The sequence below is a fragment of the Genypterus blacodes genome, unplaced genomic scaffold (genome assembly GCF_046128005.1).
Source record: "Genypterus blacodes isolate CSIRO-AG114 ecotype Tasmania unplaced genomic scaffold, CSIRO-AGI_Gbla_v1 ptg000032l_1, whole genome shotgun sequence".
In the NCBI taxonomy this organism is placed as follows: domain Eukaryota; kingdom Metazoa; phylum Chordata; class Actinopteri; order Ophidiiformes; family Ophidiidae; genus Genypterus; species Genypterus blacodes.
In genome coordinates, this window is record NW_027466845.1 from 3,137,157 (window position 1) to 3,153,109 (window position 15,953).

At 42.1% G+C, this 15,953-nt stretch overlaps 1 protein-coding gene across 1 annotated transcript; it reads left to right on the forward strand.

The window, feature by feature from the left end:
- The first annotated feature begins 109 nt into the window (after window positions 1–109).
- hmgb1b (high mobility group box 1b) lies at window positions 110–2,727 on the forward strand. The gene is made up of 5 exons (XM_076146564.1): window positions 110–269; window positions 1,375–1,530; window positions 1,623–1,768; window positions 1,866–2,040; window positions 2,162–2,727. Exons 2-5 carry the CDS (start codon window positions 1,384–1,386, stop codon window positions 2,288–2,290), a joined length of 597 nt encoding a protein of 198 aa, XP_076002679.1. The 5' UTR covers window positions 110–269; window positions 1,375–1,383; the 3' UTR covers window positions 2,291–2,727.
- The last annotated feature ends 13,226 nt before the right edge of the window (window positions 2,728–15,953 follow it).

A 15,953-nucleotide genomic window follows, 5' to 3' on the forward strand; every position in this document is an offset into this window, starting at 1 on the left:
AAGGATTAAAATCGCCCAACACAATCTTCGTCATTCAATTTGAGCGCCATCGCCTCGTCATCTTTGGAACAACCAAGCGCGCGGCCCGCAGGAGTGAGGTACCAAGCGTCCAATGGGAGCCTCCGCGGAGTTGGCGGCAGCCAATGTCCGTTAACCGGGACCATAGTCCGGGATAAACACGGCGTGCTGCTCCCTATAGTCCGCGCTGGTTCTCGTTCCCTATTGTCTGAGCCGCAGCATCTCACCGTTAGCCTCACATAGCTTCTCGGGTAAGTAACTGCACACTGATGAACCGGGTGGGTGGTCAGTGGGAGCGTGAATGGAGAAAACATGTCTGTGTAGTAATGTTTCCTCTGTACTCGCTGATGGCGCACATGTTTTAACGGAATGACTGAGGGCTCGGGAGTGCTAACGGAGTCACGCTCGCATCGTGACCAATGTTCATGCGCCGGTTGTTCAGTATAGTTTGTAACGGTAAAGAGATGAGCCGGAGTGAAGCGAGATACGCCGTGAGTGAGAAGGAACCTAATGACCAGAATAAAGTATCTTATCTTATCTCAAAAGCGGAGCTCACGGCCGTTTCTGTTTGCAGCGCAGCGCAGCACTCGAGCGACATGGCCGAGTCCTCCTTATCATGCTAGCTTGCAGCCCGAAGGTGAGCGTAGCTTCGCAAACAAAGCTGCCCGGTGCTGGGGGGCAATTTGGGTGCGGTGATGCAGGGGGATCAGCTTTCCACTTTCATTCAAACTTTCAAGCCAAACATCTGTCAACCCGGCGGTCAAGTTGAGCAGATATTGGGCCGTCGTGTTAAAAAAAAAAAAAAAATGCAAAATTTGCCATTGTTATCTAATCAGCCATTTTAATAACCAGCTCCGTGCAGCCGAGCCACGTCGCGAGCGTTAGCCACCTTAGCCGAATGGCTCGCTAACCACCACGGCCAATGCTAGGGACCAAGCTTAGCGGCGGGCTAATGCTAATATATGCACGCAGATGCTAAGCCGGTGTTCCGTCATTTTAACGGTATGCAGCTAAACAATGGCGCAGATTGCACCGTTATCCACCGACTCGAGATTGGAGCCGCTCTAATGGCTCCTGCGTCAGAAGTATCTGAGAAGTAAATGTAGTTGGGGTTTAGTGTTTTTAAGACGCATCATGTTGGCCTCCATATACAATGGATCATCAGTCACCCCCGCCCCCACTCCAGACACCCTCCATCTCCTCTCTCCCTCCCTCCCTCCCTCTAGCCGCTCTAAACAATGGATGGAACTAACAAAGGCAGACAGTTGAGCAGGGGAATATTTATACACTGGCACCGCAGCTTGGTGGTAGACTTGGATGTATTTCACCCAGAACCTGTTTTCCCCTCTACTTTAGTAACCCAGGATGGGGAAGGATCCAAGGAAGCCGAGGGGCAAAATGTCCTCTTATGCCTATTTTGTGCAAACGTGCCGGGAGGAGCACAAGAAGAAACATCCTGAGGCCTCTGTCAACTTTTCAGAGTTCTCCAAGAAATGCTCAGAGAGATGGAAGGTAATATGTAATCTTTGTGAATATGTGATTAATTTTTTTTTTATCAGCATTCAATATAAATATAAACAAAATGGTGTTCCCTTCCCCCAAAGATGATGTCAGCAAAGGAGAAGGGCAAGTTTGAAGATATGGCGAAACTAGACAAGGTGCGCTACGAGAGGGAAATGAAAAATTACGATCCACCCAAAGGGCAGAAGAAGAAGCGATTCAAGGACCCCAATGCCCCCAAGAGACCACCGTATGTACCTTACCCACTTTTTTATAATGATGTGAATGGGTTATGACAACTTAGACACACCTTTCTAAATCTGTATTCATTTTTTTTTTCTCCATAGGTCTGCATTCTTCTTGTTCTGCGCAGACTTTCGCCCCAAAGTCAAGATTGAGACTCCTGGTCTGTCCATTGGAGACACAGCAAAGAGATTGGGAGAGATGTGGAACAGCTCCTCTTCAGAGAACAAGCAGCCATATGAGAAGAAGGCTGCCAAGTTGAAGGAGAAATATGACAAGGTGAGCAGCAGCCATGACACCGGGATACATTGAGTTTCTGGCCATTCAAACTTGACATGTGTTTGGCTTCTGTGTGCAAACAAATTTAACAACAACAAACAACAAAATGTGCATTGCGCAGGATATCATCGCTTACCGCACAAAGGGCAAAGTGGATACAGCAGCGGCCGCTGCAGCGGACGATGATGACGAGGATGAGGAAGAAGGAGATGAGGAGGAGGAAGATGATGACGATGATGACGATGAGTAGTTTAAATGGGATGGAAGGATGGGACCTCAATTTTTGTGTTACGCCATATAACCTATTATACTCAATTCATCTTGAAACATAAGTCTGACTGAACAAGAACATGTGTATATTTAATGTTTTTAAGATGTACAGTGTTATTTTCCTTGTTTGTAAAGTTAACACTACATATCTTAAGTTTGAGGGTTTTCTAGTGGTAGTTCTTTATCCCTGCCATAATATGTAACGATTTAGGAGCACTAAAAATCAGTAAATTAGTCTTAATGTGTACAACTCAAAAATGAGATTTCTGAGTTGGTAGTGAATTTTTTTTTCTCTTTTTGTTTATTGAGAAATATTTTTTTAAGTGCCGTCCCAATGTCTTTTTTATTGTTCTTTGAATACCACTCTAATATCAAATGCAGCTGCCGATATTCAAGAATGTCTGAAATAAAAGTCTTTTTTTTAAATGCTTGTGTTTGTTCCTCCAACAATGTGTAGAGCAAAGAATCTTTCCACTAAAATGGTTAACTGCACCATGCATATGTTTGTGGTAACAAACAAGAGCGTAAGGAAATCTGCAAGACAAGTTATTTGATTGGTGTTTGCTCCTACAGTTTCTTTTGCATTGTAAAGGTCTACATGGCTATAAACTGCAGTTTCTATACTTAAGGAAAAAGGTGTCAACAGAATAATAATACTTTGGCAATAATACTTAAATAGTTCTTACAAATATTTTCAAAACATTCTTGTCACGATTCATATAGCGAAACCATCATGTATGTAGAAATACTGAATTATGTGATTACACAGTTCTTATACAGTTCAGCTTCTTGTTCCCAATTTAGTCCAGCGATTGAACCTGCCTACTTGGTTGTTGTGCTGTCAACACATTTGCCACAAGGTGGCACCAGGATGAAACAAAACCTCAAGCATTGAATTCAAAAGACCAATTCCACATCATAATTCCAAGAATCATGATGCAAATAAGACAACTGTCCATACAAAGGGGTTCACAATCACAGTTTTTGTTATATCCCATTTTCTCAAATGACCCAAATTGTGTTGTGCATCGGAGATGGTGTTCAGAGGAAGGTGCTTCCTGTGTCTTGTTTGCGTCCTCTCCCAGTGAGCCCACTTTAGGGACCTTTGTGAGATTCTACGCCGAGATTAAGTTGCCTCTGCCTGTAACGTGAGACAGTCCCACAGTCACGGTGGCCTCACAGGCACTTAAAGGGGGTTCACATGTCCATTTATCAGACTTTTCTCAGCAGCTTTGCCCTTTCCTGTACAAAGAACTGTCGTCCTTTCTGAAGTGTTTGCAAATATGAATGAATCCACAGTGGACACCTTTCAGAGGCACAGGTGGAGGTGGGCTCCACCACAGAATCTTCCTGCGTGTATTTAACGTGAAGGTTAGAATCAAGTTTTTATTTCTAAGTATTGTAGATGTGATTGTTTTGTACTGCAGCAGGTAATGCTGTATATATTGTAGTTGGTCACTAAATATTTCTAAAATATTGAGACTGGGATTCATTAGAATACTTAACACCTTAAATAGATTCTAATCAGATGTTTCAGTTTGCTTGAAGAAGTCGTGTTATTCATGTTAGGACACTAAAGCTGATTCAATTCGAATCATCTAACATGCAGAGCTACTATGTTGTTCCTCTCTGCTCCCTTTTGAAACGTCTGCTTTAGTCCAGCAAGGTTTTTTCTTTCCTCTCCTTTCAGCCACTGGATGAATGAATCTCTTGCAGCCGCTGAAAGAAGCCCCAATCTGACATGCAGCAAGAAAGGAACACTCTAGGCTACCTTTCAGGAAGCAACCATTGAAACAGTATGTTTCATTTCATTTCTAAAACTTTCTGCCGCTGAAGCCAAATGCATGGAGGGAATATAAAACAGACTAAAGGAAATGTAGTCTTCTATATTGCTGCTGTTTTCACACCCCAGAGCTCGGTTTCATTTTCTAAGTAAAGGAAGAATATTGGAACTAAATGGATTTCAAGAATATTTGGCTTTTCCTCATGGACGCTTCAGCACTGCAGAATGATGACAAACCTTTGAACTTTCAGTGTGCTGCAATGTGGAACCTCCAAGGAACTTCAACACAACAGTGATGTCAGTGGGGCGTGCCAGTCAGCATTACAAGTGGTGAAGATTGAGAAGATTGAGATTGAGTAATCACTATGGATACTGCGTTTATAGGTTTGTACTGGTTAGTCTTGTGTGGAGGTCATGCTATTCCGTTTTCCAGGACTTCAGTTTGATGCTTGGCTGTATTTATCATGCTCTCATTCTCATACTTGAGTGTGCAATTATGACTAAAGTAAAGTTTCTCATGGACTCAATCGGACAATGGAGAAAGTATACAATTTTACTGTTTCATTTCATGGTAAGTTGGCCCTGTTGGAAATCCATTTTTCATTGTACTTACAGATGTAACAGATCTATGTGTAAATCTATCAAGTGTTGCTTCCAATCAGAATCAAAAAACAAACAAAATGTTTAGTGTTTTTACTTTAATGTCTCAATTTTCAACAAATCGGTTGTGTTCAATGCATTTTTTTTATTATTCCTCAGATGTTTAATACCATATCCTCTCATGAATCTTCATCTGGTAATGTGGTAAATGTGAGCAGTAAGAAGCCGTTTGCTGATATTGTGCGACAGCAGCATATGTTGCCACCCTCGTATTATGTATCTGCTGATAGTTTGCCTCAGTATGGCACAGTCAGCTTACACTCTCATAACAGATGGCGAACACAGATGGCTTTCTCCAAATCTGTGTATTCATTTGAAGTGAAAGAAGACACATTACCAGGTTAGTCATCTGTGCTCTAAGGCCCTCCGCATTTATGTTAGACACTAATGGTTCGATTATCTAATATAAATTTGGGAAATAAAAAAATTATTTGTGATTGGTACTCTCCTGATTCCTGTTATTGAACATAGATAAGCCTGCTCTATTTTTGTTAAATGAGCAGTTAATGTGCATCATCCACTTTGTTGACAGGAACAGTCGTGGGTAAGGTGGAGACGATGCATGAGAGTCTCACGCCTATCACATACTCTGTGCTGGAGGATGATGGAGAAAACCTGTTTCTCCTCAGCCCACACTCAGGGGAGTTCCTATTATCCCGCAGCCTGGATTTTGAAACACAAAGATTCTACATTCTCACAGTGGTGCTGCAGCAGGGGGATTCACGTGGGTCCAGTGTCAGGGTGTACTTTAATGTGCTGAATGTTAATGACAACCCCCCTGTGTTCAGTCAGCAAGCCTTTTCTGCATCACTGCTGGAAGACACACGCGTTGGCACCTGCTTCCTTTCTTTGAATGTGTCAGATAAAGATGATGGTAAGAGCACAAACCACACTGGGAATGTTACGATATATTACAATACATACAGTCATTTGGTCATTATATAAAACCACTCCGCCAGTGGTGTATGGGAAAGGAAAATTACTGCATTACAGTATTTAAGTGTGTTTTGGGAGAATTTCTTGTATTTCAATTCTTGCAAAAAACTTTCATTTCAATACTTATCCAAAATTATTATAAATCCTTTCATTTATACAGTGGGTTTTTTTCAGGCAACCCGGAAGTCCCCTTAATCATCCAGGTTTTTTTTGTTGTTGTTTATTTTCTCCATTTTTTGTTTGTTTATGGTGATCATTTAAATTTTAGACCAATCAAAAAATACAAGAATATTTTGTCTCCTTTAATATTGTCATTCTCCATATACATATTACATTTTGTTTGTTTCTGTCAGGTCTAAATGGAGACTTGAACCTGAGAGTGTTCAGTGGAGATGAAGAACATATATTCGTCCTTAACCCCAATGGTGTTTTATGCCTGCACTCAAAGTTAGACAGAGAGAGAGCGTCTTCCTACGATCTGACGGTGACTGCCAATGACTGTGCCCAGCCTCCGGATTTACAGTTCACCAGCACAGCACGTGTTTTCATTATAGTTGATGATGTCAACGACAATGCTCCCTCGTTTGTGTCAGGCAGAAGTGTCGGCGTGCCAGAGGATGCAGTACTTCATTCAATTGTCATGCAAATAAAAGCTGAGGATGGAGACTTTGGACCCAATGGAGAGGTTTTATATTATTTAAATGACACTGCTGGCGGCATATTCAGCATTGATATTTACAATGGATTTGTGTACCTGGAGGAGACATTAGATAGGGAAGAGACAGATACAATGAGTATTACTGTAACAGCTATTGATAATGGCTCACCCCAGATGACAACCACAATGAATCTCACTGTGCTTATTGAGGATGTAAATGACCATGACCCTGAGTTCTCACAAAGCGCCTACAGTGTGACGGTGAGAGAAGACATCCCCAGAGGAACCAGCCTGATTCAGGTTCAGGCCCATGATCAAGACATCGGACCGAACGGACACGTGCTGTATGTGTTGCCCCAGACGAGCCCATTCGTGCTGGACATGGTTCGAGGTGTTGTCATCGTCATGGATCAACTGGACAGAGAGAGGGAGTCCAACTACAGCTTGATCATAACGGCCATGGATGAGGGAAACACACCAAGATCTGCCACTGTGGCTATCAGCATTACAGTCCTAGATATCAACGACTTTACACCTGTGTTTTCTCCTGAAAAGCTGACCATACACGTCATGGAGAATGATGAGGACCTCACTCAACTATCACAGCAGGTACTAACCAGCTCACTGGATGCATGTGCAGTAAGAGATGGAAAAAAGAACAATTGTGCTACAATCGAAATTCTTCTTTCTGTCCTTTTCACCAGATTTCAGCCTTGGATGAAGATTTAGATGTCAACAGTCAGCTAACCTATTTCATACAGAATGGAAATGGAGATGGTATGTTCTCTGTCACTCGCAATGGAACATTTCAAATTTTACAAAGCCTTGACAGAGAGAAGGAATCCATGTACACCATATCAATCGCTGCTGTTGATTCAGGTAATTCATGCTCTCTCTCTCTTTTAATCCTATAAAATCTGCATTGCCTCTGTGTGATAATCAATGTTACTTTGTCACTTTCAGGTATCCCACCTCTGACAGGTACTCTAACCATATGTGTCATAGTGGATGATGTCAATGACAACCATCCAGAATTTACTGAGGACATCTACACCACCATAGTATCTGAGGACAGCCCTAAAGGCACTGTGTTTGCTATGATAATGGCATCTGACATTGATGAGGGTGTCAACGGAGAACTAAGGTAAAGATGCCATCAAGATTAGTTAATTAATTCACATCTGAGAAATTATTGCTTGTGCTGTATTTAGGCTTTGATGATGTCAAAGTCTACCAATTAGGGTGGGTTGACATGAGCATGAAAGATTGCAAAATGCAAAGATTAGAATAAGCATTTTGACACACAGGATCTGTTTGCTGTACAACAATAAGGGATCACCTTACCTCACCTGTTACCTCATATTAGGATTTATTTGTTTTCCTGTAATTTATTCTACCACAATGTTGTGCCTTTCCGTTTATTTAGGTATTTCATGGAGACCCCTGATGTACCATTTTCCATTGAAGAAACATCTGGTGAGCTGTTTACAGCTGATATTCTGGACAGAGAGACAGTAGCTATTTACAGGTTGCAGGTAGTTGGCAGTGATAAACATCCTACACATCCTCTGTCAAGCTCAGTGCTCGTTACTGTACTCATTGGTGATATCAACGACCACTGGCCCCAGTTTCTGAATAGCCCTTATGTGGCCTATGTACCCACTGAGATGGCTCCAGGTGAGGGAACTTGCTGCTACTTGATGATCTCAAAAACCAGGATTGTGTTACGAGTGATGTTTTATGCTGTCTTTGGTTTATGTTTCTGTTCTCCCCCAGGTTCAGTTGTTTGTGCAGTTACAGCAACAGATGGAGACACAGAGATGAATGCAGAACTTCAGTATTCATTATATGGACAAACCTCAGATCTGTTTTCCATCAAACCATACAGCGGCACCATGTTTACTTCAAGTGGTCTCAGCAGAACTGAAGACATCATTGTCAATGTACATGTGGAAGATGCTGGAGAAAATCCGAAATTTGACACCACTACTATAAGTATCAGGTTTCACAATGTCTCAGACTTTCCAGTGATACACGTGGATGTTCAGAATTATTCCCTGTTCGAGGATGAGCCAGTGGGAACGTTAGTGGCTGTGGTCTCGGCAATAAGTCCAAGAGCTGATCCCGTCTCTTTTTATCTGGCCTCTGGAAACTTTGATGAGATATTTCATGTGCACCAAGTGAACGGAGAATTAACAGTTGAGAATCTTCTGGATTATGAAAACCAAAAGGAATTTACATTGTTGATTGAAGCCAGAGACTCAGGCTCTCCTCCTTTCTCATCATTTGCAGAAATTCACATTGACATTGGTGATGTAAATGATAACTACCCACAATTCACTCAAGTAGAGTACAGGTGCGAGGTTTTTGAGAACTCCCCACCAACTTGGGTTTGCGACGTTCTTGCCATTGACGCAGACTCTGGAATTTACGGCACCGTGCAGTACAACATTACAGAAGGAAACATTGATAATATTTTTATAATTGACTCTGAAAGTGGTATGCTGAGCACCACCTTAAGCTTAGATAGAGAGTATATTCCAGAATACAATTTAACAGTTGAATCAATGGAATTAGACAATCCCCTTCACAAAGACAAAGCAACAGTGATCATTGTGGTTTTAGACAGAAATGACCATGCGCCTCGTTTTCTGCAGATTTTTATCATAGAGTTACCTGAAGATACCCCAGTTGGACACACTATTATGCAAGTAATCTCAGCAGATGATGATATTGAAGCCGACGCAGTGATTAGTTATTTCATAATTGACGAAAGTGATGACATGCCATTCAGTATTGACGTCAGCACTGGCTACATGACTGTTGGAAGACAGCTGGACAGGGAGATGCAGGATCATTATGTTGTGAAAGTCAACGCAAATGATTCTGAATGGAGCATTAGCACAGATGTCGCTATAATTATTGTAGATGTCAACGACAATACACCAGTATTTTCTGATGATTTCTATATCACTGTCATCCCTGAAACTAAAGATAAAGAGATGTTTGTTACCCAGGTTTATGCTACAGATGAAGACATGGGAAAAAACAGTGAAATCTTATATGTTATTGAACCACCAAATGAGGCGTTTTGGGTGAATGCATCATCTGGAGACATCTATACAAAGCAGCCGATGACTTTACATAATTCTGCTTCCAAAATCTACCATTTAACAGTTGTGGCATTTGATTGTGGCAGCCCTCCCTTGTATAATAACACCACGGTCATAGTGAGATTAGAACCCTATAACCGCTACCCACCAATGTTTTTGCCTTTTGAGCCTATAGTTGCTGTCCCATATGACATAGCTGCAGGAAGTGAAGTGGCTCAGCTTTCAGCGCTAGATCAAGATTTCAGTAATAGTAGGAATGACACTGAGTATGTTTTGAGTGGAGGGAATGCATCTGATTTCTTTTGGATACAGCCAGACAATGGAAAAATAATGTTGATTCAAAGCTTGACAGAGAGCATAAATGTATTTTTCACATTGCTTGTTATAGCAAGAGATCAAGGCTATCCTCCTTTATCGTCGCAGACTGAAATTACTTTTGAAATTACTGAGAGGAATCAATTCTCCCCGACCTTTCAAGAGCTAGAAATCTCTTTCTCTGTCCCTGAGGACTTGCCAAGAGGTTCAGTAATTGGAAGAATCCAAGCAGAAGATAGGGATTTTGGTGCCAATGGTGTCATCACATACCGTATAAGTCTAGGAAATCAATATTTGCCGTTCTCTGTTGGCGAAAGCTCTGGGCTGCTAACATTGATTGGAGACCTTGATTTCGAAAGAGAGGACGTTTATCATCTCCAAATTCAAGCTGTTGACAGAGGTTGGTCCTCTGAAACAGGCACATTAAATGTGACAGTGATGGTTATGGATGTAAATGACAATCGTCCAGTCTTTTCAGCCTTAGAATATATCACTTCAGTGCCTGAAAACTCTGACATTGGAACAACTGTCCTCCATGTTAATGCCACTGATGGCGATTCAGGAGCAAACGCCCAAATAACCTATTCTCTCATTGCGGGATATGTGGATATGTTTGTAATTGACCCCAGAAATGGCACAATCACCACCTTGGAGGTCTTTGATTATGAGCAAGAGCAGCTCTTTGATATAACAATCAAAGCGTCCAATGTCGGTGTTCATCCAATATTTAGCTTGGCACACGTTATCATCCATATCTCAAATCTCAATGAGTTCATTCCTACATTCTGGAGAAAAGAATTTAACTTTTCGGTCTACAGAAATGTGCCAACTGGAACCAGGGTTGGAAAAGTAACAGCCACAGATGACGACCAAGGTTCAGAGGGCCAAGTGTTTTACTTGCTGTTTGGCCAAAACAAACACGTGGGCTTTGAAATTGACAGACAGTCTGGGGAATTATACACAACTGGCAGTTTGAGAAAGCAAGGCAACAGCCATGTAACATTAAAAGTTCTGGCAAAGAACTCTGGTGTTATTACTGGCATGGATGTAGATGAGGCCTTGATCCAGATCAGTGTGATAGACTTGAATAATGCACCCGTATTCACCCCTGCTCTTTATTTGGCAAATGTCACAGAGGACAGCGCAGTTGGGACTACTGTCATGACAGTGATTGCTGTGGACCAGGACTCTGCGTTGGACTGGAATCGTTTCTTTTTCAGCATTGAAAATGGAAACATGAACTCATCTTTTGCCATCAATCCATCGAGTGGTATTATCTCAATATACTCACCCCTTGACAGAGAAGTGTGGCCTCTTTATAATTTGGTTGTTACGGCAACTGATAATGGTTCTCCACCAGCCACTGGGACCACAAACGTAATTGTGACTATTGTTGACATAAATGACAACCCCCCAAAACTGACATTTGCTGAAGCCCAGGTTAAGGAGAATCAGCCTCAAGGCATCACTGTGGCCAGGTTAAATGCATCTGATTCTGATTTGCCACCAAACCAAGGACCTTTTACCTACTGGTTTGTGAATCCTTCAATGACAAGTCCCTTTTCATTGACGCCAGATGGAGTTTTATTTACCTCAAGGCCAGCAGATCGTGAGCAAACGTCTGAATACCATCTCCTGGTTGCTGTTAGGGATGCTGGGATCCCACCACTGTCATCAACAACAATGTTTCACATCAACATTTTGGACGAAAATGACAATCCTCCATTGCCTAGAATCGTCTTCATTGAGGTGAAATATTTTGGCAGCTCTTTCCAAGGCGGGATGATTGGAAATGTTCATCCTGAGGACCACGATGAGTCTGACACGTTTAACTGCTCGATCAAAAGCGGCCAACTCAGTATGTTCTCTATACCTAATGGTACATGTGAGTTATGGTCATCTCCTTTTCAAGGCGAGGCTACATACAACATAACCATTGAAGCAACAGACCAGGTTCACTTTCCTGTCAATATCAGTGTCTACGTAAACTACAAAGGCTTCACAAATGCTACAATGGACAGCTGTGTACTGTTCTATGTTGCATCATCCTCAATGGAAGACTTCCTGACTCGGAACTATTTAAAATTTGTGAAAGCTCTGGATAGTCTTTTTAACCTGCAGGCTTCTAAGACTCATGTATTCGGAATCAAACAAATAGGATCTGAAATCCTCCTGTTGGCTGCAGTCAAAAACTACAATGGTCAGTATCTAAGCAGAGAGGTAGCTAGTGGTATCTCTGTAGGCCATAAGAAACTGTTGGAGATTCAGGCCAATGTGACAATATCTCAAATCACCAGTGATCCATGTCTCACCCGCCCCTGTCAAAATGGAGCAACGTGCAGCAAAAACATTTACATCAGTCAGGATGTTGCAGTCCTAGAAAGTACAGCGGTCATCTTTGTGTCACCACACAAAGAGATTTTTAATTGTACCTGTTCAGCTGGCTTCACTGGAACACTCTGTGAGGCAGACATTGATGAATGCGAGTTCAATCCCTGTCAAAACCAAGGGACGTGTTTGAATACGCTAGGTGGTTTCTACTGTCACTGCACCAGTAGTTTCTCTGGCCTGGTGTGTTCTGCTGATGTCGATGAATGCCTGAAGGTGAAGTGCCAAAATGGAGGATCCTGTGCGTACACTTACGATGGATTTCACTGCCAATGTGTTATTGGATTTGAAGGTATACTTTGGTATATTTTAAGGGGCCATACCCATGTTTCTGAAATCTTAGATCCTTAACTACAACTGATGTAGAGCTTCAGATGCTTCCAGCCTTCCAGGCAGCCATTGGTTTCCATTACTGTCAGACCATTGTTGGTACCTGGTAAAGGTCCTAGTTTATTCTCAGGCCACACAGAAATTATTTGAAACTGGTGGCTGCCTCTGAAGGTGAAATACACAAAGAAAAGTGTAAAACCATCATTGTGACTCTTTTAATTACATTTTCAATTTGAATTTGATTTATGCTGTATTATAGACTAGAATCCTTTTGACTTCCAAAGTTGTGTGTGCTTTTCCAGGAGAACTCTGCGAGCATGTTACAGACCACTGTAAATCATCCCCATGTGTCCACGGCAGCTGCATCAGCTCACCTGCAGGATTCTCTTGTCATTGCCCCTTTGGTAAGACTACAGTGGCTACTGAATATAAGTGTTGTTTGAATTGAAATTATACTTAACTCTGTAATGTAACATATAAGTTAACCCATTGTGTTCATTAACTTTTTAGTAATATGTTTCTCTGCCTAGTTACTTTGGTTATATGTGCTTCTAAAACGTGAATTCTACTAATACTATTGCCAATGTATCTTTTTAGGAGTCAGTGGAGTCCACTGTCAGGAGCATAGTTATGGCTTTGAGGAGCTCTCCTTTATGGAGTTTCCCCCGTTAGATCGCATGGCTAATCTGATTGCTCTGGAACTTGCAACAGTGCAGAGAAACTCCCTGCTGCTGTACAACCCAGGTGGATCCAACAGGGAGTTCTTTGCTCTAGAAATTTTGGATGGAGCTGTCAAGCTTTCCTATGACCTTGGATCAGGGCCTGTGAGGCTGCGGACAAACAAACAAGTGGCAGATGGACATTTTCACAATATCTCCATCGGGAGGATTGGGAATGTGAGTTAATATGGCAGTTAATCAGACAACAATTATCAATGCAAGAGAAATTAAGTTAAAAAGATCTTTCTTTGCTTTTACCAGATGGGCTCTCTGCAAGTGGACAATTGCACGGATATTGAGAGTGATGGGTTTTGTTTTTCACAGAATGATGGCAGTAGCTCAGAAAGGTAGCAATGAACCATTGATGACAGCTGTCACATTATTCACATTATTCACATTTTCCATGTCTGTCATCACACATTGTATCTCTTGATTACCTCTCTCTGGGTCAGGACATTAGACGTTGGCAGCAGTAATATGACATTTGGAGGCCTGAGGACTATTGATTCTATTTTACTGCACCCGAATCACATACAAACCCATGATTTTGTTGGATGTATTAGAAACATTTATGTCAACGGCATCCTGTTGAGGCCCTCAATGTCGCTTGCATCATATAACATCCTGGATGGGTAAGCTTTTTCAATTATCAATATTATATAGAAAATAGATCAAATGCAGATGTTATGTGTAGGCCAACAGAAAAGATCCACATTTTAAGATCTAGTAGAATAAACTCATCAATAGGATCTTTTTGTTACTTTTTGGTAAGTACGTTTTTTCTGTCTATTATTTTAGATGTCCTCGAGCAACATCTTCACCATGTCACAGCAACCCATGCAAGAATGGCGGCGTTTGCCGTGACCTCTGGTCTCGTTATCTTTGTGAATGCAAAAGCCCGTTTACTGGAAACAACTGTGCCATGGGTAAAGTAGCTCTTAATAAAGGTTTTTGTGAGCACCATGACTTGGCTCTGTAACTTAAATGTGGCACTTTTTTAAACAGAAATATCAGAAGAGCTCGTATTGAGACTTAATGGGAGTGACTACATTGAGTTTGTCATTAAGGAGCGATATAAAAGAGATTACCTGCTGAGAGACCTGCCTGATGATGGAATTGATAAAGAAGGAAATGCCAAAGACTTTACAGTGATTCACGTCAAATTCAAGACCCAAAGTGATGGAGTGTTGATACAAATTGTTGGACAGAAAGGATATTCCACTTTGGAGGTGTGATTAAATACATTTTGACACTTTCATTTATTGAAAATGTACGAAAGTAACTATTTTGTATCCACAATCCAGATTGAGGACAAAAAGCCTGTGTATGTGTCCAAAGACTCAAAGACATCAGGACAGCAGTCTGAGTTTACCGTTGACACAGCTGTGGCTGATGGGGTCTGGCATGACCTCTCATTGTTCAACAATGGGCAGAACACTTTCCTTCTTCTGGATGGTAAATTGGCCATGAACACTACAGACAAACATCTTGATCTCAGTCCAGTTGGCATGGACAAGATTATTTTAGGAGCTGCTCCTGGAGATTCAAATCTCCAACAGTCAGGTGGGTCACAGATTTGATAGTGATTTAGTGATTTAGTGATCCTTTGACAAAGACTTTCCATACTTCTTTATTGCTTTCTGATCTACAGGGTTCACTGGGTGTGTGCAGTACTTCAATGTGAGCAGTTACACTCTGCCTCTCAGCGGACACAGTGAGATGGTGGAGGTTTGGCCCAGCTCGACTCTAGTCCAGCCCAGCTGCGGTTCTCCAGCTTCCTGCCTTCCCTCACCCTGCTCTGAGGAGGACACGTCCAGGGCGAATTGGAGGTGCAGACCTGTCATGCAGAGGGGATCCTGCGTCTGCCTACATAATGTCTCTCACCAGTTGTGCGATATCTGTGTCTCCAGGCCGGAGAAGTACGATCAGTGCTCTGAGGCACAGGCCAACACGTCTCTGTGGTTCATCGCTGTGATTCTTCCTGTTTTCTTTATCCTGATTATTGCAGCTTTGCTTTTTGTCATCATCAGAAAGAGACGACAGACTGCAAGGTGTCAAAGTGAACAGGCACCACAGAAAACACAGCAAGGATCTGACAATGTTATGTTTTGCTTTGATGATGGCAAAAGGCCCGCAGTTCTTGTTTCCCCTGTGGACCTAGGCCAAATAAGTAATGTGATGAGACCTGACCAGCAAAGGTCAAAGGTGGAATTTTACTCAGGTGCCAGTCTACCCAGTGTTCAGCCAGTACCAAAAAGTGACATGGAGTACTATGAGGTAGGAAGTAACTGTAGTGCCTTCCATTCAAACACAGCCTCTCTGAGGCTCAGCTGGCAGACACATCAGAACAGCACCAGGTGTATGAGAACTGATCCTAAAAGGTGGGCCGATTTACAGACGTTAGTGGGCCTAAAGACACAACGCTGCGGTGAAGATCAGACAAACTCTCCTACAAAGCCCCAGAATGTTACTTCCCTTCACGAGCAGTTGTTGATTGCGTTGACTGATTCTAAGCAGAGACAGAATAAGGAGACCAAGCAAACACACCCTTGTTACACTAAAATGTCCCTGAAACCAGAGCTCCTAGAACCTGTGCAGGGTCTCACTTTTGAAGAAATTAGGAAGCTGAATATTTCAGTAGAGCCACAAGTGTGCTCTCTGTCAAACAGAGCATCCCCAAGACTTGGAAAACTCAAGTCCACGGTGATGACCGATGTCTCATCTGAAAATGAAACAGACAG

Excerpts from the sequence above, each read along its gene's own strand:
- hmgb1b (XM_076146564.1), top strand. The coding sequence starts at position 1,384 with ATGGGGAAGGATCCAAGGAAGCCGAGGGGCAAAATGTCCTCTTATGCC. Across the intron at positions 1,531-1,622 it reads AATGCTCAGAGAGATGGAAG|ATGATGTCAGCAAAGGAGAA; the intron begins GTAATATGTAAT and ends CTTCCCCCAAAG. Across the intron at positions 1,769-1,865 it reads AATGCCCCCAAGAGACCACC|GTCTGCATTCTTCTTGTTCT; the intron begins GTATGTACCTTA and ends TTTTCTCCATAG.